At 55.3% G+C, this 26,858-nt stretch overlaps 1 protein-coding gene across 4 annotated transcripts in view; it reads left to right on the top strand.

Moving 5' to 3' along the window:
* Positions 1-26,858, top strand: part of EPHB2 (EPH receptor B2) — a 131,534-nt gene that overhangs the window by 31,113 nt on the left and 73,563 nt on the right. For all 4 annotated transcript variants that reach the window (XM_032131467.1, XM_032131465.1, XM_032131464.1 and 1 more), the window contains exons 2-3: positions 9,601-9,665; positions 13,832-14,516. In XM_032131467.1, the coding sequence (XP_031987358.1) occupies positions 9,601-9,665; positions 13,832-14,516 (750 nt within the window). The remainder of the gene's footprint in view (positions 1-9,600; positions 9,666-13,831; positions 14,517-26,858) is intronic.

Here is a 26,858-nt window from a genome sequence, read left to right as displayed (position 1 = left end):
TGGGCAGTGCTGCCCTGCACCCTGGGCATTACACCCCATACCAGTGGCCCCAGGGCATGGTGGTGGGAGCAGGTTGTCATGTTTATACAGCAGCTTTTTGCAGGGATGCTGCAGCCAGGAGCTGCACATGGCATCTGCTCCTGCACACCAGTGGCAGTGGCTCTGTGTTTGGGCACCGGTGGTGACACCAGTGTCCCTCCCCCATGTGATGGCTGTGCCACGCTCAGCTGCACCAGGGCAGTGTGTGGTGGAGGCTGATGGTTCCTTTGGGGCTGGGGCACCTCTAGAAGGAGCTTCTGGGCATGGGACTCCAACCTCCCAGAGCACCTCTGTGTCCATCCCCAAGAGAGGAAGAGAGACCTGGAGGCACTTGGGAGGGACATGGCCCTGTTCCATCCTCTTGGAAAAAGGCTTGGTGGGGAATTTAGTCTTGCTGGGCCTGGATGAGACTGGATGCAACACTTTACCCTGGGACTCCGTCCCTCAGGGTATCTCAGAGCTGATGGGGTCAGTGCCATCACAGAGAGCCATCAGCAGTGCCAGTAGCAGTGGCTGCTAAACGCCTGCATCTGTGTCTCCTCTGTGTGGCTCCTGCATTCCCAGCAGCAGCAGGAGGGCCTCTGCTCGCTGGCATTTGGCATCTGCATTGTCTCTTCCCAGCAGCCTGCCCTCGCCTGAACTCAGACCACCTACAAGTCCCTGCTCCTTTCGGGACAGACGCTGCCGGTGGGTCCCTGGTGCTGCTGGAGCAGCTTCCCAGAGAGCTCTGGTGGGGTTATCCTGTTTCTGCTGACCTCTGGAGCAGCTGCTGTGGGGAAACTGGGACAGACAGGATGCATCTGCAGCCATGACTGGGATAGCGTGGCAGCTGGATGGAGAGTGGTCCTGCCTCACATCCAGCCTCACCTGCTTCTTCAGCAGGGGCTGAGAGGTCATAAAATCCGAATTCCCTCCTGTGACCTGGAGCTCGCATTCTCCTCTCAGCCGGGTAGGTGAGAGGGACTATCCTGGATGGGCTGAGGGTCAGCTGAGTGCTTGGAAAGCCGGACACGTGCTGGGGTGACCTGCAGGACCCCATGGGCTGTTGAGTTTGCCTTCTCCTTGTTTTGAGCTTTGCAGCAGTGGAGCAGTCAGCACGCCACAGGGCAGTGCTTGCACAGCCAGGGCCTTCACAGGGAGAGGAGGAGCTGGGAAGAGGAGCTGGAAGCTGCTGGATTTGGGCTGTGGCCGCGCTCAGCCCTGGCTTCTGGCTCACCCATTGGAGTTGCCGTGGTCCCCATGGCCAGGTGCAGCCCTGCTCCAAGCCCAGCTTTCCGTATTTCCTGGTCTAGCAAAGCTGGGAGCCAAAGGCCTCAGTGGTTTCTCACTGCACAGCACTATCAGCCCTGGGTTTGGTCCCCTCAGGATGGTCCAGACAAGATGTGGGCAATCAGAGTAAGGGAGGGATTTTGGTGGGAATGGGAAAGCATAGCCCAGCTCATGGCATTTCCCTCATGGAAATGCAGGGGGAGTTTCACCTGGCATTGCTGAAATGCTGTGCCAAGGGCATTGTCAAACATCCCCTTGTTTGACACCAGTCCGGACCCCCAGTGTCACAAGCAGCTGAGAACCACCCAGTAGCAGGTTCTGCTGAGCCCCAGCTTCCATTCCTGCTCCTCTGCTGGCTCTGGGGCTGGCTCCTGTCTCACAGGGCTTGCAGGAGCCATGACTGATGTCCTAGGGAAGTGAGGAGCCAGGAAGGCTCCATGACTCCCCCAAAGTGAGGCTGTCTTTCCCTTGCCAGTGCTGTGGGGTGTCTCTGGGGTCAGCTCTCCCTGCTCCATGGACTATCAGCCTGGATTCTGCTTGGCAGGTCAGCGGCACTCTGTGATGGAGTGATGGAGATGATGGACATCATCCTAATTCTTAGGTCTCTGAGTCTGGCTGGACCTAATTTTTCAGGGAAAGGCATCGAATGATCGGGTACCTCAGTGCTGGGTCCACAGCACTGGGACCACCAGCACGACCCGCTGTGCCTGACCTCGGGGTGGCCTTTGTGGCTCTGGGAGCGGGGCGTGCCGGGATCCCTGTCCCAGCCCAGTCAACTGCCTCTTTTCGCTCCCTATCAATCACTCTCCCTCTTGGAGTTTAAGTGGATCCCTGAGTGAAGTATCCCAAGTATCCCGTAGCCGCTGGCTCACAATGCAGCGAGCTGTTCCCGCGCCAGCGGCTCGGCCGGGGGGGGGATTGGGTTTCAGCTTGTTCCGCTGGCCCCCGGCCAGGCAAAGCAAAGCTCGGGGCTGCAGGGAAGGGCCACTGGGTTTGCTCGGCCCCTCTCAGCTCGCGCTGGCAAAAATATCATAATCAGGCTCCAGTAAAGCACAGGAGGCAGAGAGGGGCCTTTCAACTTGGGGAAGGGTAAAGAGATCTGCGGCGAGGGCTCCTCGGGCAGGGACAGACGGCTTTCTCATTAGCCACCCCCTGCCCCGGGATGTGGTGGCTGTGCCTGAGGCCAGCATGGGAACATGGTTCCAGGAGCATGTGGAGGAGTTCATCCCGACCTGTGGTGTCTCCAGTGCAGATCCTGATCTTGCTCCACCTGGCTGGGCTCTGACGCTGAGTGTCCCTCCAGCCTGGAGCTGATGTGGTGTTTTAGATGGGTTTCCAGGTCACGTAAGGGACATGGTGACAAGGAGCGATCTCCCACTGTCTCTGCCTTAGGATGACTTTGCTCCCAACCCATCACAGCGGGCTGGGAGCTTCTTGCCTGCTTTGCGTATCCAGCACTGGCCACAGCTGATGTGGTTATGGGTCCACAAGAAGCTTGCTCCCTGTGTTGACAATATTGGACCAGGATTAAAATCCTGGCAAGTGTCCTACCCTGAGAGAGGAGCTGGCGTGAGGAGTGAAAGGGGAAGGGAAAAAGTTGTGGGTGGAAAAATGAGGGTGGAGGCTCCAGCTATCTGTGGGGCTATTTATTTGTCCAGCTGTTTCTTTATCTGGATGAGCTTGGAGCCTGTGAATGTGAAGGATTTGCCAGGACTTCTGAGAAACTCAGGTCCAGATGCTCTAAATTGGTCTGAATTGGCAAAACGCCATGGAAGTTATTTTTCCGGATGGAGAGAAGTGTGTCTGCAGTGTGCACAGCTCCTCTGTTAATCCCCTTCACCTCCAGCCTCCGCCACTGTCCCTTGGTCCTGCCACTCTCCATCCCCACTCCTGGCCAGCCCGTGCTGATGGCCTGGCACCACCAGCACCCAGCATGATCCCAGACTCGTCCTCCCCTCCCAGTTCTGTTCACCAGTCTCATTGCTGATCTGACCAGATGGGAAAAGCTGGTGCAGCTGCGAACCCCTACACTCATCTCACTTGTGGCTGAGCAGCAAGAAGGCCATGTGGAAGCACAGGAACCCCCACCCTGGTCATTGTCACAGCAGATCCTCAGCGTGACGCTGTCTTAGCCTGGCTTTGAGCATCTGGAGGTGGTGGGCTGCTGGTGATGATGTGTCTGGAGATGCCAAGTGTCCCTCCAGAGCAATGGTGTGCCCTTGGAGCAGGCAGCAGTGCCGGGGACAGGCCCCAGTGCTGGCGGGAAGCTGCCCAGAGAAAACAGTTTCAAAGTGAAAAGGACAGGCACTGGTCTCCGGGTGTCCCGTGGGGAGCAGCGCGGTTCCCGGTGGGAAGCGGGCCAGAGTTGCGTCTGCTGGTTTGGAGCAGCTGCAGATTTATTTATAATGCCGTGGGCAGCATGTGAAGCGGCAGATAAACACGCGGGAGGGGAGAACAGAAACAACAACACTGAGAGGACGCTGCTGTGGAGGGAGCGCCGCACTGAGCTGCAGCTATCGCAGCCACCAGAGGTGGGCCAGGGGCCAGGCTCCCACCCCTGCTGCTCCCACGTGGCTTTGCTCCATGTCCTGGGTGCCACGGGGATCTTCATGGGGCTGCCGAGGCATCAGCCTCTCGCCCTGTTACGTGGTGCTGCCAAACCAGCAGGATGGCACCGTGAAAGTGGCTGTGACAGTGAGTGAAGTTGCCGAGGTGGTTGTCAAGGCATTAACAGTTGGGCTCAGGGTTGCCCATCCAGGAATTGGTCTGTGTTTTTTGTCCCCAGCACAGGAGCTGGTCCTGTTGGGTGCCCACGTGCTTGTATGAGCATGGGGCAGCCCCAGGCAGGACCAGGGAAGCTGCTGGGGGGATATGGCCGTGACAGCCCACCACAGGTCACCATGGGCACAGAAGTGGCTGCAGCAGAAGGCAGCCCGGTGGGAGCTGCAGGTGGAGGAGCTGCCTTAGAGGGGTGATGGGTTCCAGTGCCTTGGGGCTTATCACACCTCGTGTGGAGCTTGCACCTGTGGCAGAACTTTGTCCAAATGATGTCCCTGGGCCTGGAGTCACCTGTCACTCAGAAATGTCCATGAGCATCTGGAGCAGGTTGCCCAGAGAGGTTGCCCAGACTCCCCATCCCTGGCAGTGTCCAAGGCCAGGCTGCACGGGGCTTGGAGCAAACTGGGACAGTGGAAGGTGTCTCTGCCCATGGCAGGGGGTTGAATGAGCTGAGTTTTAAGGTCCCTTTCAAACCAAACTGCTCTGGGATTCTGTGATTCATCCAAGATCCTCAGAGAGCTGCTGATGTCATTGCAAAGCCTCTCTTGGTGACTTTTGAGCAGTCTTGGGATTCCAGAGAGGTCCCAGCTGACTGGAAGTTGGTGAACATTGTCCTAATTTTCAGGAAGGGCAAGAAGGAGGACCCTGGAAACTACAGGCCTGTCCATCTCACTTCATTGCCTGGTAAAATCATGGAGAGCATTATTCTGAAAAGTATTGAAAAACACCTGGAGGACTACGTAGTCATTGGTCACAGCCAGCACGGCTTCATGAGGGGAACTCCTGCTTATTAAACCTGATTTCCTTCTATGACAGGGTAAACCCACCTGGCTGATCAAGGGAAGCCAGGAGATGGAATCTCTTTTGATTTCAGCAAAGCTCTTGATACTGTCTCTCACAGGATCCTTCTGGACAAACTGTCCAGCCCCCAGCTGGATAAACACGTCACGTGATGGGTGAGAAACTGGCTCACAGGTCAGGCAGAAAGGGTGACAGTGACTGGGGTGATACTGGACTGGTGACCTGTCACTGCAGGGCTTCATCACTGCCCCATGCTCTTCAGCATCCACTGACTTGGAGACAGGACTGGAAGGAATACGAGGCAAGTTCACAGAAGATGCAAAACTGGGAGGAGCTGTTGCCTCTCACAAAGGCAGGGAGACCCTGCAGAGAGACCTCGACAAAACAGAGGACTGGGCCATCACCAACCGTGTGAAGTTCAACAAGGGAAAGTGCCGGATTCTACACCGGGGATGGGGCAACCCTGGCTGTGTGGATGGACTGGGGAACGAGAGGCTGGAGGGCAGCTGCAGGAAGGGACCTGGGGTCCTGGTCAAAGGCCAGTTGGATCTGAGTCAGCAGTGCCCTGGCAGCCAGGAGGGCCACCCGTGTCCTGGGCGACATCAGGCCCAGCATTGCTGGCCAGGCAAGGGAGGGGATTGTCCTGCTCTGCTCTGCAGTAGGGCAGCTTCACCTCGAGTCCTGGGGCAGTTATGGGCATCACAATATTAAAAAGACATGAAGCTGTTAGAGAGCATCCAAAGCAGGCCATGAGGATGGGGAAGGGTCTGGAGGGGCCATATGAGGAATGGCTGAGGTCACTTGGTCTATTCAGCCTGGAGATGACTGGAAGGAGACCTCATTGTGCTCTTCAACATCCTCCTGAAGGGCAGCAGAGGAGCAGGTACTGATCTCTTCACTCTGTGACCAGTGACAGGACTTGAGGACATGGCTGAAGCTGAGTCAGAGGAGGTTTAGGCTGGATATTAGGAAAAGGTTTTTCACCCAGAGGTTGGTTGGGCACTGAGCAGGCTCTCCAGGACAGTGGTCATAAGCCTATCTGAGCTCAAGGAGTGTTTGGACAATGCTCTCAGGCACAGGCTGGAGTTGTTGGGGTTTCCTGTGCAGGGCCAGGAGTTGGACTCAATCATCCTTGTGGGTCCCTTCCAGCTCAGCCTATTGTATAATTCTATAATTCTGTGTTGGACAGGGCTTGGAGCAGCCTGGGACAGTGGAAGGCGTAGAACTGGATGGGCTTTAAGGTCCCTCCCAACCCAAACCATTCTGTGGTTCTACGATTCTGATTCACACCCACTTGTGCTGACCCTGCAGGGTCACTGTGATTCACGGGGACCAGTTATTCCCAATTTTCTGTAATTCAGGCACCCTCTGCTCAGTATAACTCCGTCTCCGAAAGGACTTCAGCCCGGGCACCAACTTGGTGCAAAAACTGCCCCAAAAGGGGCACACTGGAGTGTTGCAGCTGTGTGCGATGGGGACCACAGCCCTGGGACCCCCTGCACAATGAAGGGTGATAAACAGGAGCCTCAAAGACAGGAACCTGGTTTAGGGAGGAAGAAGAAGGAAGCTGAGCTAATTTAGCTGTCTTGGAGATGGATCGTTTGCCACCCGTGAGCACCACAAGAGGGAAAGGTTTTGGACTGCAGAGTCTTTGTAGAAGGAAAAGGAAATCCAACAGCTGGCAGCTGAACGGTGTAAATCCAGACTAAAATTAATGGAATATCTGGTGTTTTTTATGGGAAGATAATTTGCCATTGGAAAAACTTGCTTAAAACCTGCAAATTTCTTCTCCTCCTTGTCCCTGGCCAGCCGGAGTGGATGCAGAGCTCCAAGGGGATCCTTCAGCTGAGAATAAGGGGTTGGGGGCAGTGGCGTACCGAGCACGACATTTCCACTGCACCAAGTTTTCATTAAATAAAAGGCTTTTAAAAATGCAAAATGCTTCAAAATATGAAGTTTATTTGGGGAATTATTTGTAATGGCTTAGAATAGATCTTCTTTTCCATTTTAGTCACTGCTATTAATGTACTTACTATGCGCCACTGTCATTGATAGTTAAGATAAAGTAACAAATTCAGGGGATTTTTAAAGCTTCTTGCTAGCACTGGGTGAAAAATGTTGTTTTCCTTTCAGATCAAACGCCACTGGTGTTTTAATGAAAAAGCCAGATCCTCTGATAAAATAAACACTATTATTGCCCTATGTAAACAAATATTCCGTTTAAAAAGAAATTTCGTAAATCTGACCCACAACATTTCGGGATTAACTGTTTTCCAGAACTCTTCCTAGTGGGAAAAATTGAAAAGAATTATTTTTTGCCTTTTACTCTTGGAATAAAATCAAATTTCGAAATCCTGGTTTCCTGTGAACTGGAAACTGCTGGCTCAAACCAGGGGTAATGAACAAGCCACAGTCTGAGGAGGATTTACTGCCAGGAGTAGGTGCAGGGAGCACAGCACTGCCGAGGCACTTTTTGGGGTGCCAGTGGGGAAGGGGAGGTCACATGCACTGAGCAGTTGTCACCTCTGCATCCAGGCCTGGCTCTTCTGTGATGGGTCTGCTCAAGGCTGAGCTTTTCTTCCATTGTTTTTGTTCAGTGGAGTGAAAGTGGAGAAGGTGGGGATGCTCTTGGGGGATTTGTGGCAGAATGCTTGGTTTTTTTGGTGGGGGAGGAGGACAGCAGAAGGACATGGTTACATCCAGTAACTCTCCATTCCCATTCTGGGACTACCCCTGGCAGTGGCCAAAGCCAGGCTGGACGGGGCTTGGAGCAACCTGGGATGGGAGAAGGTGTCCCTGCCCATGGCAGGAGGGTGGGACCAGATGTTCTTGAAGGTCCCTCCCAACCCCAGCCATTGTGGGACTCTAAGTGTGTGTGGGATGGACATTTTCCAGCATCCCTGCAAGCACAGTTGGCATCCCCGGCGCATGTGCTGAAGTCAGGGGCAGATTCACATTCTCCCTGCAGAGCAGAGGGACAGAATTTCCTCTCTGGGCATCACCCTGGTCTCAGCACAGAATCACTGGCCGTGTGCTGCCCTGTGCAGTCTGTCCCACCTCGTGTCCAGCCTCGGTGTGCTGAGGCCTTTGGGCAGCATTTCTAAACTGCATTTCCCAAACTCTGGAATATTGTCCTGTTCTCTTAAACTGTCAACCTTGTGGTGGTGCAGAAAAATCCCTGTATTGCAATGAGCATGTGGCTGCAGACCTGGAGGACGGAGAGTTACCCAGACTGTGGAAACCACTTGTGGAAGTGTCCAAAAAACACCTTTGAGCACTCCCTGGGAAGTGTTGAAGTGTGTAGATGTGGTACTTAGAGCCGTGGTTTAGTGCTGAACATGGCAGTGCTGCAGAAATGATTGGACTCGATGATATTCGATGGCTTTTCCAACCTTAACGATTCCATGATTCCAAGTGTCTGTCCCATTTATTTCCGATGGGGCTGGCTGGCCCACGTTCACCTGCTCATGTTGGGCCAGGTATTGGGGTGCCATAACCTGAGCACCCCTCCTTGTGCCATCAGTGGAGTTAAAGCAACCTACAGCTATTTGGGATGAAAAGAGTTCCAGTGCTGGAAGTACCATGAGCTGCAGAAAGGGCAAGGAGGCTTTGCTGTTGGGTGCCTTAGGAGGACTTGTCTGTGCTGGTCCGTGGTAGCATCACCTGACCTATTTCAACCCAAATCATCTGGAAAACCAGCTTTAACAGTGGTTTAATTTTTTAGTCCTTTTAAGTCCTAAAAGTGCTGTTCCTTCCCACATCCTACTGCATCTCTGAGGATTCTCCCTACTGTGCAAAGTGCTGAGAAAAAAATATCGTGCTTTTGGGAAACTAGAAGGTGATGGAGGATCCCTGCTCAGGCTGCTCCTCATCTGCAGGGCTAGAACTGCTCTAGGCTGGGGGTACCTGGATTTGGGATTCAGAGGAGGAAAATCCAGCTGAGCTGATGGATGGAAGAATCCCCATTCACAGCAGGAGACATTGCCTGTGCTAGGCACCTCGAGGTCCCACCTCAAGTCCTGGGGTCAGTTTTGGGCCCCTCATGAAAATAAAGACATTGAGGGGCTGGAGCGTGTCCAGGAAAGGGAACGGAGCTGGGAAGGGACCAGAGGACCAGAAGCAGCTGAGGGAGCTGGGAAAGGGGCTCAGGCTGGAGCAAAGGAGGCTCAGGGGGCACCTTGTGGCTCTGCACAAGTCCCTGACAGGAGGGGGCAGCCGGGGGGGTCGGGCTCTGCTGGCAGGGAACAGGGACAGGAGGAGAGGGAACGGCCTCAGGCTGGGCCAGGGGAGGTTTAGGTTGGATATTAGGGAAAGTTCCTTCGTGGAAAGGGTGTTCAGGCATTGGACCAGGGCAGTGGTGGAATCACCAATCCCTGGAGGTGTTCAAAGGGTGTGTGGACGTGGTACTTGTGGACATGGTTTAGTGATGAATATGGTTTTGGTGCTGGGCTAATGGTTGCACTTGATGATCCTGGAGGTCATTTCCAACCTTAACGTTCTGTGATTCCATGATTCTGCATGGGGGCCAGGGAGCAGTGGGCAGGGGGTGGGGAGCAGTTGGGTGGAGGGACCAGTACATGGCCAGGAGTTTCAGTGTGGGATGGACTCCATCCCTGCAGCTCTGGGCTGGCTCCTCTCTGCCTTTTTCCCTGTCTCCATCTTCAGTCCTTTCATCAGCATCCAATGACTCCTTGTTTCACCTTCCTTCCACAGAGACCCTGATGGACTCCACAACAGCGACAGCAGAGCTGGGCTGGACGGTGCATCCTCCATCAGGGGTAAGGCATCACCTTATGGAGACCTGGAGCTGCTCTGGGGTCTCTGCTGCATGTGAACGTGGCAGGCTTGGCCCAGCAAAAGTCAGGCACTGAAGCAAAGTGCCTTGACCATGTGGGAAGAGCACAGAAGAAGGTGACAGTTGAGGTTTCCAGTAGTTTTCTAGATGATACTCCAAAAAAATACCCCAGTGTTGGAGGTATGTAATTCCCACCCTACAGAGTCAAACCAGTGTGGTGCTAGAGGAATCATACTCTCCATAGAGCTGGCCTGCAGCCACCTAAAAATCACGACAGGAAGAAACAACATGCCAAGACCACCATCACTTAACCCCGGTGTCTCACTTGTTATTCCATTGCCTGTCACTTGTAGCAGCGTGGGGGCATTAGGCTCAGGTCCTGAAAGGACCGTCCAGCATCCCTGGTGTCCCACAGAGAGACGTTTGCTGGCTCAGCAGAACTATCTCTCTGCTGTACCAGGGCCAGGAGTACCCTGAGACACATCCGAAGACCACCCTGAAGAAGCTCCTTTAAAGAAGAGCTTGGACAAGGCAGTGCATCAGGTTCATCCTCCAGAGGGTGCTGGGCACTGCCCAGGCTCCCCAGGGAATGGGCACGGCCCCGAGGCTGCCAGAGCTCCAGGAGCGTTTGGACAGCACTTTCAGGCACAGGGTGGGATTGCTGGGGTGTCTGTGTAGGATCAGGTGTGGAACTGGATGATCCTTCTGGGTCCCTTCCAACTCAGAACATTCCATGATTCTGTGATCTCTGCACCCTTCTGCTCATGAGAGAAAACCAGAGTGGAGATAGCTCTGTGTCCCACATGAAGCATCAAGGTGCTTCAGAGCATCCTGCCCACCTCTGGCGCTGCTGACCAGCAGCAGCCCCAGTGCCCAACCCCCCCAGACCTGCTCCCTTGCGCTTGGGTGGCCCAATCCAGCCTGGCCAAAGCCCGGAGATGCTTCCCATGCCCGTGCGTGGCAGTGGCTCAGGCTCCGTCCTGCTTTCCATCCACCCTCCGCAGGGGCTGGATGAAGACGTTTCCGTGGACCTCACCCCCCGGCTGACAGCATGCCCCCGATCTGAGCCGCCTTGGCAGAAGAAAAGAAACAGCCAAGAAAAGCCTCATCTGAGGAGATTAAACCGAGCCGGGGCAGCGTGGCCGCGGTGTCGCCGGGCGCGGGCGCTGCTGGCCAGGCCCATCACCATGATAAAGGGCAGAGCTGCCCCAGCCCCGCCAGCGCCCGCCGAGGGGATGACGGGCACACAATGGGGGGGAGCAGAGGTCAAGTCTTTTTCTCTCCTGGCCCAGCCTTTCTTGTTTGCGGTGTTTCCATATGTAAAGCACGCCCTGCTCCTGCTCCCCAGCCCGGCCGTAATGAGGCCGGGGCCTGCTGGAAGCCGTCTCCCTGGGTTATTGTGCTGCTGCCTTCTTTTGAGCTCCCGGCATGTTAATTAGAGAGCCAGGAGAAAGGGAGAGGCTTCTAATTAAGCGTCGAGGAAGCGCAGGGGCTGGTGCACAGGGGTGACTTTCTCTCCCATCTGGGAAAAGGGAAGTCGGGAGCCAGCCGCGCTGTGGCAGCGACGTGGGAGGATGCTGGGGGTCCCAAGCCTGGCCCCCAGGGTGCTCCCAGGTCCCCCATCAGGATGGAGATGCCCATCTGGACAGTGCAGTGCAGTCCCAGTGGTTGGTGGGATCACCTCCTGTCTCCACCTCCGGGCAGGGCCCTCAGGGGGGATAGGGGCACATCATGCCCTGCTCTGTGCTTGTCATGGGTGACGATGCTGCGGTGTGTTCCCAGCCTCATGTCCACGAGCAGGACAAGGCAGTGCATCCCTCCCAGAGGTGACTGGCCAGGTTGGGTGCAGCCAGTATCACCTGGAAGACAGAAGCTGCTGTGTGCTCCTTTTTGGGGATTATTAGAGACCCAAAAGCTCAAACGGTTGCTTTATGTCTGGCTCTGAAGCTCTTGTGCCATTCAGAGATGTCCCCGAGCCCTGCCTCCACCATCTCCTGTTCATCCCAAGCCCTGGAGACCCTCATTCCACCATGTGCTGCTCCTGCCTGTCCAAGGCTGAGCTCTCTGGGCTCATGTCCTTACCCTCCCTGGGGGCTGGGCAGGTGTGGGTGGGGGGTCCCTGGGTCTTGATGGCTGCCAAGGTGTGTGTCTGGAGTGGTCCAGGTGCCTTGATTCCCTCACTCCCCTCCCAACCAGTGCCCTGAAAAACAGGGAGATCCTGCAATTTTCCACTAGCACACCAAATTTATTTCTGGAAAACAAAGCAAATGCTCCCGCTGTGTTTTGCGAGGATGCTCTTCTCGTCCCCCAGCCCTGGCAGCAGATTTACAGCCACTGCCAATCTGAAGTGGTTGGAGCTGTTGGGGATCTTCCCTGACAGCCTTCTGTTAGGCTGTGAGCCTTGATGTGTGAGGAGCAATCTGTCTCCCATCTCCTGAGCCTCTCTCCCCAGTCCTGGGTGCCCTTGTGCGGCCGTTTGCAACCCGAGGGGCTGGGGGTGCTCTTCTCCTGCAGGATTTCCCCTGGATTTGGTCATGGCACTGGTGCTGGATCTGGGCTGTGCTGCTGCCCTGCCCTGGGTGTTGTGCTCCTGCATCCAGGGCAGGGTTGTGCTTGGGGTGTCATGTGAAACAGCTTGGCTTCCACTTGAGCAGGTTTATGAACAAGTTCAGAAGGAGCAGTTCCAGCTGGCTGGGACTGTGTCACACTCCATCAGGACTCTGGTCCCTGCTGCCAGCATCACACGGGTGCCCTGGGTGGGGATGGGACTGCAGGGAGATGCTCTGCTCTCTGGCAGGGGCTGGGCTGGGGCGGATGCTCTGTGAGCTGAGGGTTCTCCTCTTACAAAGACCCTTCCCTGTTGGTGCTCCCCACAGAGGAGCAGTGGCCGGTTACCAGCTGCAGCTCATGCCCTGCATCCCCTGCCCTGAAGTGTCCCCATCCTACACAGGATGGAGACAACAAGCGCTGGAGGATTTGGGAAAAAAACAGCCTGGGGAAAGGGCAGAGAGATGGAGGCCAGGAGATGTCAAAGCAGCCGTGAGGTCTGTGAGGACCCAAGGGAACATCTGGAACTGTGTCAAGGGGGTTTAGACCGGGTATTTGGAAAAGGTTCTTCCCCCAGAGGGTGCTGGGTACTGCCCAGGCTCCCCAGGGAAGGGGCACGGCCCCGAGGCTGCCAGAGCTCCAGGAGCATTTGGACACTACTCTCAAGCACAGGGTGGGGATTGCTGGGGTGTCTGTGCAGGGCCAGGAGGTTGACTTGATGATCCTTGTGGGTCCCTTCCAGCTCAGGATATTCTCTTCTGTAATTCTAAGGAGCTTCCTCCAGAGCTGGTAGTCAGTCAGCTGCGGGGAGCTGGGCAGAGCTTCCCATGGGGAAATATGTCAGCTCCGAGCTGTCTTGCTGAGAAGGATGTTGCTGTCATGGCACGGCTCATAGGCATGTCTGCATCCCATAGATTCAGTTTAGGGGAGCTGGGGCTGGGACCTGAGCACACCTGCTGGAGGCACCCAAAGCATTTGACCCTCAAAGGGGCAGGGATGAGGGCTCATCCAGCATCTCCCTTTCTGGAACACAGCAGGATTGGCCATGGTCCCGTCCTGCTCCTGGGAAGAGGCACTGGCTGCAGCCAGCCAGGAGGTTTTATGGCTTGTGAGGGAGCGGGTCCTGCCTGCCATGTCTGTACCCATCGTGGGAATCCCTGTGCTAAGGGCACTGTGTTCGTGTGCCAGGGGCACAGCCGTGCAGTGCGGCCGTGGGCACCGCTCCTGCTAAAACCATTTCTGCAGAGCAGTGGCCTCGCTGTCCCACCAGCAGCAGAGAGGCTTCACCCTGAATCCAGGCATGGAGCGTGGTGCTGGTGGCAGTGAGGCAGCCCCAAGGGGCCACTTTGTCCCCACAGTGTGGAGCTTGCCTGGGGCATGGTGTAGGTCAAACCCTGCCCAGGCAGGTCCAGGGCACCTGCAGGGGGGTGCTGGGATGAGGTGCCGGGCACTCTGGGGCAGCCTGTGGGATGAGGTGGGCACAGAGTGGGGCAGCTGGTGCTGGCAGAACCTACTTGGCACATAGTGGGAATGGGAAGAGGTGAGGAGGGTGGGGAGCATCTGTTCAGTGCAGCCCCTTGACTGTGTGTGTCCTGCCCGCAGTGGGAAGAGGTGAGTGGGTACGATGAGAACATGAACACGATCCGCACCTACCAGGTGTGCAACGTCTTCGAATCCAGCCAGAACAACTGGCTGCGGACCAAGTACATCCGGAGGCGAGGAGCACACCGCATCCACGTGGAGATGAAATTTTCTGTCCGGGACTGCAGCAGCATCCCAAACGTCCCAGGCTCCTGTAAGGAGACTTTTAACCTGTACTACTTCGAGTCGGACTTTGACTCGGCCACCAAGACTTTTCCTAACTGGATGGAGAATCCTTGGATGAAGGTGGACACAATTGCTGCTGACGAGAGCTTCTCACAGGTGGACCTAGGTGGACGGGTGATGAAGATCAACACTGAGGTGCGCAGTTTTGGGCCTGTCTCCAAGAATGGTTTCTACCTGGCCTTCCAGGACTATGGGGGCTGCATGTCCCTGATCGCCGTCCGTGTCTTCTACCGCAAATGTCCCCGTGTGATCCAGAACGGGGCCGTCTTCCAAGAAACCCTGTCGGGAGCAGAGAGTACCTCGCTGGTGGCAGCCAGGGGGACGTGCATTGCCAACGCCGAGGAGGTGGACGTGCCCATCAAGCTGTACTGCAATGGCGATGGCGAGTGGCTGGTGCCCATCGGCCGCTGCATGTGCCGGGCCGGCTACGAGTCGGTGGAGAACGGGACCGTCTGCAGAGGTAACCATGGGCCCTGGGCTCACTCCTGCACTCACCTCACTGCTGGTGGGGGCACTCGGGATTTGCATCTGGGATCTGCATGAACCACCTGGGAGGGACCTCCTTGGGCGGGGTGGCAGAGGGGCGTGTGTGGAGGCTGACTCCTTCCCCAGCTCCTCACTGCCTGCCCCAGGCTCATCCATCTGTTGCAGAGGCTGTGCATGACCTCCAGATCCCCAGAGCCACTGGGTTCAGGGCTGGCACCTGTTGCTGGTGCCATCTGTGCTCTCCAGGTTTTGGAGGTACACACGTGTGGTGCATGCCACCAATCTGCAGTTGCCTCCCCAAATACTGGGGCTGTTCTGCTGTTGGTTTGTGCTGTGTGCTTTGGCATGGGCTGAGTCGCTTCTGGGATGAGGGGAGTGGGAATGCAGGCTCCCAAAAGGGTGCAGTGGGAGGGAGCAAGTTTGTCGCTGTTGTACCAGGGATGGCGAGAATAACGACATAGAGTTCAGGTCCAGGAAGAATGGAATCATTTAATAATTCACAGACTCATTTCTATAACTTGGTTCACTTGAATGGCATAAGGTTGTTGGTCCTTTGACCATCCACCTCCCAGGATGATTGATTCAGACCCTACAACACCCATTTCAAAATATTTTCTCCAGTCAATATCAACAGACCGTGCATAACAAACAACAGGTGCAAGATAGAGAATTAGTTTACAAAAACCTCTTCACTGTTTTCAGCTAGCCTGCGTGAGAAAGGCAAGACTTTCACAGGATGCTGGCAGAAAGCTGGAAAATTTCTCTGCTTCAAGCTTTTTAGCATCCACACAAGTTGTCTACAGTGTTGTCCTGGTGAGGTGCAAATGGCCCAGGGTGGGACATGGTCCTGGGCTGTTCAGAGCTACCTGGCCCCTGGGCTCCTCAACAGCCTGAGGTTTCCTGCCCTGTAAATGTTCTGCCTCTGTAGATGTTCTCCTGCCCCTGTAGATGTTCAAAGCAGACTCCATGAGTGCCTGCTGAGCTCAGCTGAACACCATGGAGCCGGTGTGGTCCCTCCCAGGCCAGCAAGAGGCTCGGCACCCCCTCCCTGAACTGATGTCTGTGCTCTTGTCCAGTCACACATGGGCTTGGGAAGGTTGAGAAAGGCGCTCCTGGGGTTGCTGGGAGGGAGGTGGGGACCCCAGAGCTGTGTGATGGGCACCTGCATCTGTGCCATGCATGGAGCAAACCACAGAGTTTGGCAAACAGGATCTTTTTCCCCCATTTGAGCATCCAAATCCCTCTGCGGTTCCGATAGCATCGGCACACTCTGAGCAGAGCCAGGGCTTCTCTGAGATCAATTATAGATACATCGGTGGCCACTGCAGAGCCAAGGAAGGAGCTGTGTCTCCTCTCTTTTGGCTGTGAAGGGGTGGCCAGGTAGAACCAAGCACAGGGAAGGTGCTGGTAGTGGGAGACAGACAGACTGGAGAGGGGGACGGACAGTCTGATTGCTCGGTAGGGACTGCAGGCTGTATGGTCCCTGTGGAGAGGGCTCCATGTCTGCTGCTGGTGGCTGGGCTGCTCATGCACCAAAATTCAGGTCCTGGTGTGCTGTGGGGATCATTTAATATCCCCGATTTCAGCTACTCCTCACTTAGCCGCTGAACGCCTCTTCCCACCGAGCTCGGGCAGATCAAGTGTCTTCCAGCCTTAGCAGGGATGGGGATGGGGACAGCAAGGAAGTACTGCTGGAAACTGAGCCCGGCTAATCCCTGCCTCGGAGGGCAGACGGGGGTTTTACAACTCCCAAGTGAAGCATCCGTAGCAGCACCAGAAAGCCCCAATGATTCATGGCAGCTTTTCCATCTCAGCCTGTTTTTTCCCCGAGCAGACCCAGCCCTGCACAGTGCTTTGCTCTGATTCGGCTGGGCTTTCTTGGGGAGCTCCCCGGTGCCACTGCCAGCCCAGCCAAGGGACAGTCCCCTCGCACGTCCCGGGGCTCCCAGGACCCCTCCTGCAGAGCCCTGTCCGCGCAGGGCCGGGGGGGAGCGGAGCAGGCAGGAGCGGGGCCGAGGTGGAGGGGGAGGCCGGTCCCCTCTTTGTCTGGGCAGCAGCAGGATTTTGGGAGGTCCGGTACCTCGGCAGCTGTTTCTGCAGCCGGTGCTGGCGCGCGCCGGCCCCGCGCTCCCCGCCCTCATTAATCACGCGGTGGCCGGCAGCCCATCGTCTCCATGGGGCAGCTGGCTCCGGGGCTGCCTCCCTTCCCCTTTCCCTTCCCTTTTTCTTTTCCTTTTCCCTTCCTTTTCCCCTTTCCCCTTCCCATTACCCTTCCCGTTCTCTTTCCCCTTTCCTTCCCCTTCCATTTCCCCTTCCCCTCCCTCTTCACCTTCTTATTCCCTTCACCTTCCTACTCCCTTCCCCTTCCTATTCCCTTCTTCCCCTCTTCTTTTCTTTCCCTTTCCCTTCCCTCTTTGCCTTTGCCTTCCCCTTTCCTCCTTCCCCTTCCCCCCCTTCCCATTCCCCTTCTCCTGTGGGGTGGCATCAGGGCTGGATGGGACCCCAGGATTGTGCCAGACTGGGACAGCCTCTCCGTTTTTCCCTGGCAGCCCCCAGAAGAGGAGCGGGGACTGGGAGGAGAGCCAGCCACAGAGTTGGCAGGACAGCCATGGCATCCCCATCCTCTCCCAGCCCTCGCAGTGAGCCCCACAAAGGGCTGGGAAGGGGCCGGTTGCCCCAGCTCTGCTCGGGAAGGAGCGCGGGATGTATCCCTGCATCCCTGCCCTCCTCCCGCCGGGTCCCTGCCCCTGCTCCCTGTGGAGGCAGCGGCGGAGCCGCCTGGCTTGGGGGACTCACTCCTACATGTGGTTGGCAGGTTTGCTCTTGTTTCCAGGGGTGGGAGGGAATCTGGGCCCCTTTCCAGAAGCAAAACAAAAGCAAATCCGAGCTGGCTTTCGGGGTGAAGTTCTCTCGCACACTCAGGCGCCCAAACACGACATGGCAGGGAGCGTGGGGGGCCGTGGTCCTGCCCCACCAAGGCGTTCAGGTGGAGAAGGGCATCCCAAGGAATGGACAACCCCTCTGTGCAGCTGGAAGGAGTTGCTCATTTTCTCCGCTGGGTTTTTCATCTGGCTAATAGCGCGCCAGCCTGCTCGCGGCAGTGTGCACAAGGGATATTTATGGAGGAAGTTCATGCATCTAACAGCTTAAGCTCTTCTAAGCTCGCAGCCCCAGCACAAAAGGATTTGGGGGCAGTTAACAATTCTGTGTGGTTAAGAGATTTTCATTTCACTGGGCCTGGCTTGCCGCTCCCGCAGGGCCCTGCGAGGGGCTGGCTGCCCACTCCTCTCCTCTCCGCTGCTCTCCACTCGCTCCCCAGCTCCTCGCTGGTGAGGGGCTCCACGCACGCGCCTCCCCCAGCCCCGTCCTCCCCGCTTCACCTTCTGCTCCCTGCCTGCGTCTTTTCTCTCCATCTCCCTGTTCTTTGTCTGCGCCTCCCCCCTTCCCTCCCCTCCCCGTCCCTCCCATGCAGCACATTAAGCGCATTTCTCCCTCTGCCTCCCGTATCCATTGGCTCTGCTCAGCCACAGCGGAGGCAGAGCCATTGTGCTGCCGCTCTCGCCGGGCTGGCTGGACAGCGGATGGGCGCTGCAGCACGGCCTGTGCCTGCTCAGGGGCAGCAGCTGATGGCTGCTGCTCTCAGCAATTCGACCCTTCATGCCTCTTGCAGCTCCTCTCCATCACAGCAGAATATCTCTGCTCCTGCATTCTTTGTTGTGCTCCTACAGCACCGAGCACCAGGAGTCCTGGTCGTGCTGGGGTGACAAGGGATAGTTTTGCCCTGCAGAAGCTGGTGGTGACACTCTCTGGCTGTCAGAGACATGTGGTGTCATCCCTTGGGGTCATAGGCCTGAGGAGGAGAGGAGCTGGTGACCTGAGGGGAAGAGGAGAAGCCAGGTCAGATTCAGGCTGGCAGCTATCTTCTCCTTGGCCCTCCTCTCTGTTCTCTGCCCCTCTACTCCACTTCTGTGAGACCCCCCTGCAGAGCTGCCTCCAGCTCTGGGGTCCCCAACGTCAGAAGGAGGTGGAGCTGCTGGAGCCAGTCCAGAGGAGGCCGCAGAGCTGCTCCCAGGGCTGGAGCCCCTCTGCTCTGGAGCCAGGCTGGGAGAGCTGGGGGTGCTCACCTGGAGAAGAGAAGGCTCCAGGGAGAGCTCAGAGCCCCTTGCAGGGCCTAAAGGGGCTCCAGGAGAGCTGCAGAGGGACTGGGGACAAGGCATGGAGGGACAGGACACAGGGAATGGCTTCCCAGTGCCAGAGGGCAGGGTTAGGTGAGATATTAGGAAGGAATTCCTGGCTATGAGGTTGGGGAGGCCCTGGCACAGGGTGCCCAGAGAAGCTGGGGCTGCCCCTGGATCCCTGGCAGTGTCCAAGGCCAGGCTGGATGGGGCTTGGAGCAACCTGGAATAGTGGGAGGTGTCCCTGCCCATGGCAGGGGCTGGCACTGGATGAGCTTTAAGGTCCTTTCAACCCAAACCATTCTGGGATTCTCTGATTTTCCAGCTCAAGCTGGAGCTGGGTCTCCCCTGTGGGAAGCCCGAGGGCTCAGCAGTGTCCCCTTCCCTGCCATGATAGGCCTGCAGACCGGCCACCACCCCACTGTGTGTGGGGGACACGGGAACAGGCGAGACAAGCACGTGTGACAAGGACCCTGAGCCATCCCTCCAGCACAGAGGGTGGGAAGCAGCCAAGCTGTGCTTGGGATTTGGAGGGGGCCAAGTACGTGCTGAGGGCTCAGAGCAGCTTCCCAATGTGCCGAAGCAGGGCCTGTCCGAGCTGTCTCACAGTCACGGCCCACGAGGACGTGATGTTTTCATGATAAGAGGCTATTTATGGCTCCGTGCCTGTTTCGGGTCTGGGCCTCCACTGATAGTGCTGGACCCAGCCAATAAATTGTGCTCTAGGGGTAATCGAGTTCTTCCAGAAAGCATTCCTGGTTGAACTGGAGCAGATACAGCCAATTGTGCTGGAAATGTTTCCAGAGGCAGAGAACTGCCCATTAAATGCTTCCAGAGGTTGTCCCTGCCTTCTTACCCCGCTGTGCCTGGCACTCCCACCTCAGAGAGCTTCATCCATCACCACACCTCTGTGCTCAGTGTGCCTGTTTAAGGGTAATCTTTGGCCCCTGGTCCTCTGGTAAGGTTTTCAGCCAACTTTTTTGGCTCTTCCCAGCCCTTGGCACTGCTTTAGCCTTTCCCTTGGCAGATCTAGCTCTGCACATACAGGCTGCTCATGGTGATCAGCTGCATGCCAGAGGGGATGCTGAGATTCCCTCTGCCTCCATCCCCCCTTTGTTTAACCACTTTGGCAATGGCATTTCTCTGGGTGCTTTTGAAGGATCCTTGTCCTTCCTTGTGGGACTGGGGGGACTGGGACCACATCCCTGTCCGTGTAGGTGTCATTTGACACGTTTGTACTGAAATGCACATTCCTTGCTTGTGCCCAGCTCCCCAAGGTGTTGGGATTGCTGTATCAGGAACCCATCATTCTCAGTATTTACCACACCACAGCTTCCATGTCAACAGCTAACTTTATTGGGAACGCTTTGGGCTTTCTCCTGGGTCATTGATAAAAATGTTAAACAGCCCAGAGGCAGGAACCACATTTGTTGGCTGCAGCAGAAACAGCCCCGCTCAGATCTCCGGCCGCGCCGCCTCCGCCTGCCAAGTTTTAATTCATCGAGGATGTCCCATGGTGTCGGTGGAGCCACTGATTTCAGAATCAAAATATCCCGTGTGTTAGCCAGGAGAAGGCTCTGCAGAGGTTTGGGTGTGTGACATTAATGCCATCACCCCCCAGTCAATCTTGTAATTGCATCAAAAACCCGTACAAGGCTAGTTTGCCTTAATCTATTTTCCCTAAGTGCACACAGGTTGGTTGCACTATCCCTACCTTCCTTTAATCCCTCGCTGACCCAGTCCTGGAGCTGGCACAGCCTTGTTTGACTGGTACTGACATTGCAACCCTAAAATAGCCACAACTGCCTCATTTAGCAAGTAGCTTTTCCTCCATCTCTGAAACACCCTGTTGCCTCACGGTGTGTGGAAAGTGAATGCTGAGTGTGCCCTGCCCCATCAGCCCTCTCCCTACACCCCCTTAGGTAGGTGCTGCCCTGACAGGCTGATTTAGCAATGTTTAACTTTAGTGGCTGCTATTTAACATCTTGAGTTACTGCTGGAATGGAAAGTATTCCACCATCATCCTCGAAGATGATTACATCACCTGGCTCCTTCCCAAGTACAAAACAGGAATTTGTCTGCCTTTTCTACAGGCTTGTTGACAATTTGAATGCTCCCAGCCGGCCAAGGCTCAGTGGCATTGTTGGATACTGCTTTTGGGGCTTCTCCCTCTCCTCCCTCTCTGTCTGGGAAGCAAGAATACAGCGTCTTTCTTTCCATGGCTTTGATTCTTCTCGCTGACCTCTCCATGTTGTGAATCCAATTAGGGCTGTGGTGGAGACTGCAGCTGCTCACTGGGAGCCACTCCACACCTGCCTGGTGCTTGTCCTCTGCACGTTCCTGTTGGAGTTTGGGCTTTGGGAGGCTGGAATGGGACCCAGGGGAGCTTGACAGACCAAGGGAGTGTCAGACAGGGGGGTTGAGGTACTGATTTGCTAGAGCTGTGAAGCCCCAAGAGATGCTGATCTCACAGGGAGGGTCACAGATGGTCCAGGAGTGGGGCAAGAGGTGTGCTACCGGAGGAGGGAGATGGACCACTCACCTTGGAATAAGAAATGCAGCTTCTGAGGAAATACACCTTCTTGGGAAACAAAGGAAATGAGAGTTCCTTTCTCGTTTTGCTTTCAAGACAAGGAATGGACTGAGACCTTCCACAAAAGTATTTTCTGTACAGAGAAAGGGAGGAGATGAGGTTTCCCAGGACATGAGAGTGGGTTTCGAGCAGTAGGAGGTTGCAGAGCTCTCCCAGCCCTGCTGTGATGGTGTAGGAAAGACCTCAGCAGGATGCACAAGGCGACCCGAGAGCAGCCCACGGGAGCCCAGAGGGGAACAGCACCTTCTCCTTTATCAGTGCGGGCAGGTCACGATCCCTTGGCTTGGAGGGAGGGATGGAGATCTCAGGTCCAGCAAAACCCAGTGGTAGTTTCCTGATGGAAATGATGGCCATTCCCAGGATTTCTCAGAGAAACATGGTGGAGTTTTGCATTGCCACTGTCTGCCACAGCTGCTGCTTCCCAGTCCCTTTGCCCCAGCCCCGTCATCCCTCTGCTCTAGGTCTCGCAATGGTTTGGGTTGGAAGGGACCTTGAAGATCACACAGAGCTGCAGGGATGGTCTCTGCCCCCCTTCCTACTCTGGGACAGGCTGCTCCCTCCACCCCATTGTGCTGGGATCGGCGAGGAGATGGGGGAGGTGGGTGAAAGCAGACGTGGGGGTGGTGTCCCCTCTGTCCCTCTGGGCACAGGGACACGCAGTAACACGGTGCTTTCCTGGAGCTGATGTGGACCAGGAGAAAATCTCCCCCTGACTTATTTTTACAGATGAAACAGCATTTTGGATCAAATACCACATTCCTGGTGTTACACCCATGTGAGCAGGGAATAGCAGCTCTGGCAGCATCCTGTGCCGACGCCGGTGGGAGAGCAGCATTTGTTCGTCTCTCTCCTTCCTTGGCCTCCCCTTCCCCCCCTCCCCCCCCCTTTTTTTTTTTCTGAGAAAAGTGGTAAACATTAATAGGAACTGGAATGAATAGCTGGGATTCAGGCTCAGGATTCCAGGATTTTAACTCATTATTGCCTTAAAAAGAAGGGAATGTGTTTTTTGCCATTAGTTTTTTCCTTTGATTGAAAGCACTCAGAGATCTTGGCGGGGGGGAGAGGATTTTTCCTTGAATTCCTCACAGCACTGGATTTTTATGGGGCAACAGGAGAATATCCTTCATATGTCACTTGAGGAAAATTGGAGAAAATACTGCTTTTGAGGATTTTTTCTTTTTCATTTAAGATTTTTCAGCAAGTCTGGCCAAAGCCAAGAGATTGTGTTGAACATTTAATTTTGGGAAATACCCTCAGACATCCTCTGCACTGATTTAAAGTTTTTCTGATGTCAGATGACTCAGATGTGCTCAGTAAGAGCACAGCTCTTTGATTTTAGCCACACAAGGTAAAAACCTTACAGAGAATTTAATCTAGAAGCCATGATTAGCTTAATTAGCTCCAGGGAAACTCATTATTGTTCCCCATATGCCTTAGAAACATAATCTATCACTGGGAACTGTACAGAAAAGTCCTCATAAAGGTTGGGAAATGGAATCGAAGTGTTCATAGTTCATACAATGGCTTTGTTAACACAGGCCAAACTTCAAACAAGGTTTAATTAGGTTTAGCCAAGCAAAATACACAATATTATCGTGTTTTGAAGGAGACCTTAAGTTTGGTGACACTGATCTGTGATGCCCAGCCTTTGCGTGGGTGGTTGGAACTTAAGCACCTCCTGCCTCCCCCTCCAGACCCTTCCCCATCCTCGTGGACCTTCTTTGGGTGCTCCCCAAAGAAGCTGGAGTCCAAGAAGTGGGGAAACTGGCTGTAGTACCAGAGAAACTGGTGATTTGCAGGATGGCAGGTCTTGAAGACTGGAAAATGGGGAACAGGGAACAGCGTGAGGAAAGTAGAAGTCACTGGGTCTGGAAAGCAGCCTGGGAAGGGGAGGCAGGAAAAGGTCGTGGTCAGACCTGGAGCCACCAGCTCTGTGCTTTGGCACCCAGAAGGGGACCTGTGTGAACACATTGTGACAGCCTGTGAAGCCTTTCCAGGTTTCTGCAGCAAGATCTTCAAAGATTGAGATCTCTTCTCCTCAGCATGTTGGAATGACACCTGCCGAGGTGTTGGCATCTTCACGGAGCCCTTGGAGGTAACCCAGGGATCTTGGCTTTGCTCCTTGTGTCAGAAACCAGAGAGACCTTTGCAGAAAGTGATGTTTTCAGCTGGCCAGTGGGAATCTTGATGCTTGAGTGTAGGGTTCTGCTCCCAAACACATCCCAGGCACCTGGGCTGGCCCCTACCACCGTGAAGGGCTGCGGGTACCACAGTGATGGTGCAGCAGCATCCCTGCACCAGCAAGGGAGGGTCTCCTTGGAGATCCACAGGCTGGAAATAACTCCTATGACCAGGAGCAAATTCAAATTCTGCATTTTGAGAGAATATCTTCAGGAGCTGGGCGCTGACAGTTTTCAATGATGACAACCTCCTACTTTTAGAGTCTTTTGGCACTTTCAGGCTATTGGCACTTCTGGAGCTCACAGAGACCCTGTGCTCAAGACCATTTTTAAGGCTGAAACCACAGCCAGCAATTTCCTTCCAAACCATTATGATCCCAAGAGCCCTGTGGTTGTTACACCTGCAGCTGGACAGGAAGAGGAGCAGAGTGAACAATAAATGGCCACGTGAGAAAGGCTTTGTCATTCAAACTATCGAAGTGCCCAAACCCTCCCGAGCAGTCAGGATTACCGTGAAGTGGAGCCCATGGAGCAGAGTAGCACTCTTGCTTTGCTCCCCGAGGCATTTCTCCCAGCCTGGATGGCTTTAGAAAAGATCATCTTGACTTCTGCAGTGGCTGCAGGAGCAGCAGACAGCACACTCCATGGAACTCCGCAGATGTGCCTTTTTATGGCTCTTGGGCTCTCGGGAGGCTCCAGGGGGAGGCAGGAGGGGCTGTGCAGCGCCGGGGCCCTGTTGGCTGTCGGGCAGCAGGGAGTGGTTCCCATCACACTGTTCCTCTTTGTGCCTGCCCCTCAGGACAGCCCTTCCTGGGCAGGGTGTCTGCACCCCCCAGGATATGCTGAATGGATGGATGGATGGGGGCTGCTGCTCCAGGCAGGGGCCTGAAGTGCCCACGTGTGTGGAACAGGCAGGATGCAGGACACTGTTGGGCATCAGACCCTTACCTGGGAATTTCTGAGGGGCTGATCTCTCTCCTGAGACATTTCAGTGGAACCAACTGTTTTTCCTGAGCCTTTCTCTGCCCCTTTCCTTCCTCTTCCTTTTTGCTTATCCCTCATCTCATGTGACAGTTCTCCAGTGTCTGTCCATATTGCTGTCACCACGATCCCAGAGGATTATTTTGGCAGATTCCCCATTCAACCCCAGCTAGATGGTTTGGGATCCTACAGAACCACCTTTGGCTCTCAGGGATCTCAAGGAAGGAAGAGGAGGAGGAGGTGATTCCTCAGGCTGCCCAGGCTGTGGATGCTGGAGCTGCTCCCTCGTGCCAGCCATCACCTAGAGGATTCCCAGAGATGGAGGCAGGAAGCTTAGGAGGGTTTATCCCAGTGGAAATGCTCCTGCTGCAGACCTTTCCTTGCAGCACAGCGAGCAAAATTAATTCTGAGCCTTTCAGTGCATCCATGCAGCCTCATTAATAAAACAGAATGAGGAAAAGCGGGGAAAACAGGAATAGAAGAAACATTTGGGGAATGACTCACACCCAGAGAAGCTTCTCATTCTCCTTTCCCTACAGTGCACCCCAATGATGGATTAAAACCTGCCTTCCTTTGCCCTTGCAGTGCTGTTTGTCCTGGTGTGGGGACAGCGAGCACTGCCATCCTGTCACCTTCACAGGCACCTGCCTCAGCTCCCACATGGATGCAGGCAGGAATGGTGGTGTTTTACTCTCAGTTTACACCCTGGGAGTGAACCTGTGGCACCAACTGAAGAATAAGAGATGAGGGAGCCATTGTAGGAAAAATAATCTCCAGGTTTTTTCCAGCTTGCTTTTCCATCCAGGCAAATCCCAGCCTGAGAACCTTCCTGGAGCATGTCCAGAGACAGGAATAGAGCTGGGGAAAGGTCTGGAGCATGAGGAGCGGCTGAGGGAGCTGGCGGGGCTCAGCCTGGAGCAAAGGAGGCTCAGGGGGGACCTTGTGGCTCTGCACAAGTCCCTGACAGGAGGGGGCAGCTGGGGGGGTCGGGCTCTGCTCGCAGGGAACAGGGACAGGAGGAGAGGGAACGGCCTCAGGCTGGGCCGGGGGAGGTTTAGTTGGATATTAGGGAAATTTCTTCATGGAAAGGGTGCTCAGGCATTGGCACAGGCTGCCCAGGGCAGCTGTGGAGACCCCATTCCTGGAGGTGTTCAAACAACGACTGGATGTGGCACCTGGGGACATGTTCAGTGGTGGATCTGACAGTGCTGGGTTAATGGCTGGACTCGATGATCCCTGAGGGCTTCTCCTACCGTAGGGATTCTATAAAAGGAAATGGCAGGAGGCACTGGCTCACCCTTGGTGAGAGCTTACTCTGGTCCTGTTCCTGCTTTCCAGAGGAAAAGCAGGAGAGGAATGTCACTCTGCCCGGTGCTCACTCACTCACGTTGTCACCGTGTGTACGGCTAATTGGGAGCAGAGTGACAAATCTGAGCGTGTGTCTCTTCATGATACCCTATAATTAGAACTGGTCTTTTTTTTTTTTTTTTTCTTTCTTCTTCTTGAAAGTTTTTTTGCTGTCTGGCACAGATGGAAGTGATCCCAGTTTGTTTTTGTTTCTCTTGAATTAGAGCGCGGCTGCTCTTTCCAGGATTTCCCAGGCAAAAATATTCGCGTGGGGACCTGCCCAGCACGCAGGGTGTGTCCTCTGGGATGTGATTTTGGGTGTTTCTGGCTCTCTGCACCTCTGCAGGAGCCATGGTGGGGATTTACCCTTGTCCAAGGGCTGGTTTTCCAGCACTGCCAGCTGCAAGGCAGACATGGAGCGGGTGAGAGCATGGGATGAGGGGGGACACGTGGGAAAACAGTTGGAGCAGAGTGTGCAGAGCTGAGCAGAGGGTTCGGACTGAAGCCAGGTGCAGGTTTGCTGCTCAGTCCTGCCTAAAGAATCCTGGAATGGTTTGGGTTGAAGAGACCTTAAACAACCTCACCCAGTCCCACCCCTGCCACGGGCAAGGACATCTTCCACTCTCGCAGGCTGCTCCAAGCCCCATCCAGCCTGGCCTTGGACACTGCCAGGGATCTAGGGGCAGCCACAGCTGCTCTGGGCAAACGAGAAGAGAGGCAGTGATGTTTCTCTGGAAGCAGAATTCCTCCCTCCATCCCGGGTTTCCTGTCCCCAGAGCTCAGAAGGGCTGTGGGTGAGCCCAGGAGGGACTTGCCAGGGAGTTGCCAGGCCAGGGGTGGGGGAGCAGGACACGTGGGACACCAAAGCTGTGCCAGAACGACTGTTTAATACATTTTGGGAGTGCCCCTCCCATGATGGGGTTTCCATGGAAACCAGAGTAGTGATTTCCTGCATGCTGATGTGCTGGAAGGCCAAAAGCAAAGGTGGGAGGGAGGAAGCAGAGGATGGCGGGCAACAGGCCCTCCCTGGGGAGCCTCAG

This window comes from Corvus moneduloides, chromosome 22 (assembly GCF_009650955.1).
Source record: "Corvus moneduloides isolate bCorMon1 chromosome 22, bCorMon1.pri, whole genome shotgun sequence".
In the NCBI taxonomy this organism is placed as follows: domain Eukaryota; kingdom Metazoa; phylum Chordata; class Aves; order Passeriformes; family Corvidae; genus Corvus; species Corvus moneduloides.
The sequence above is the reverse complement of the archived record's forward strand: the minus strand, read 5'-3'. Positions and strand labels throughout refer to the sequence as shown.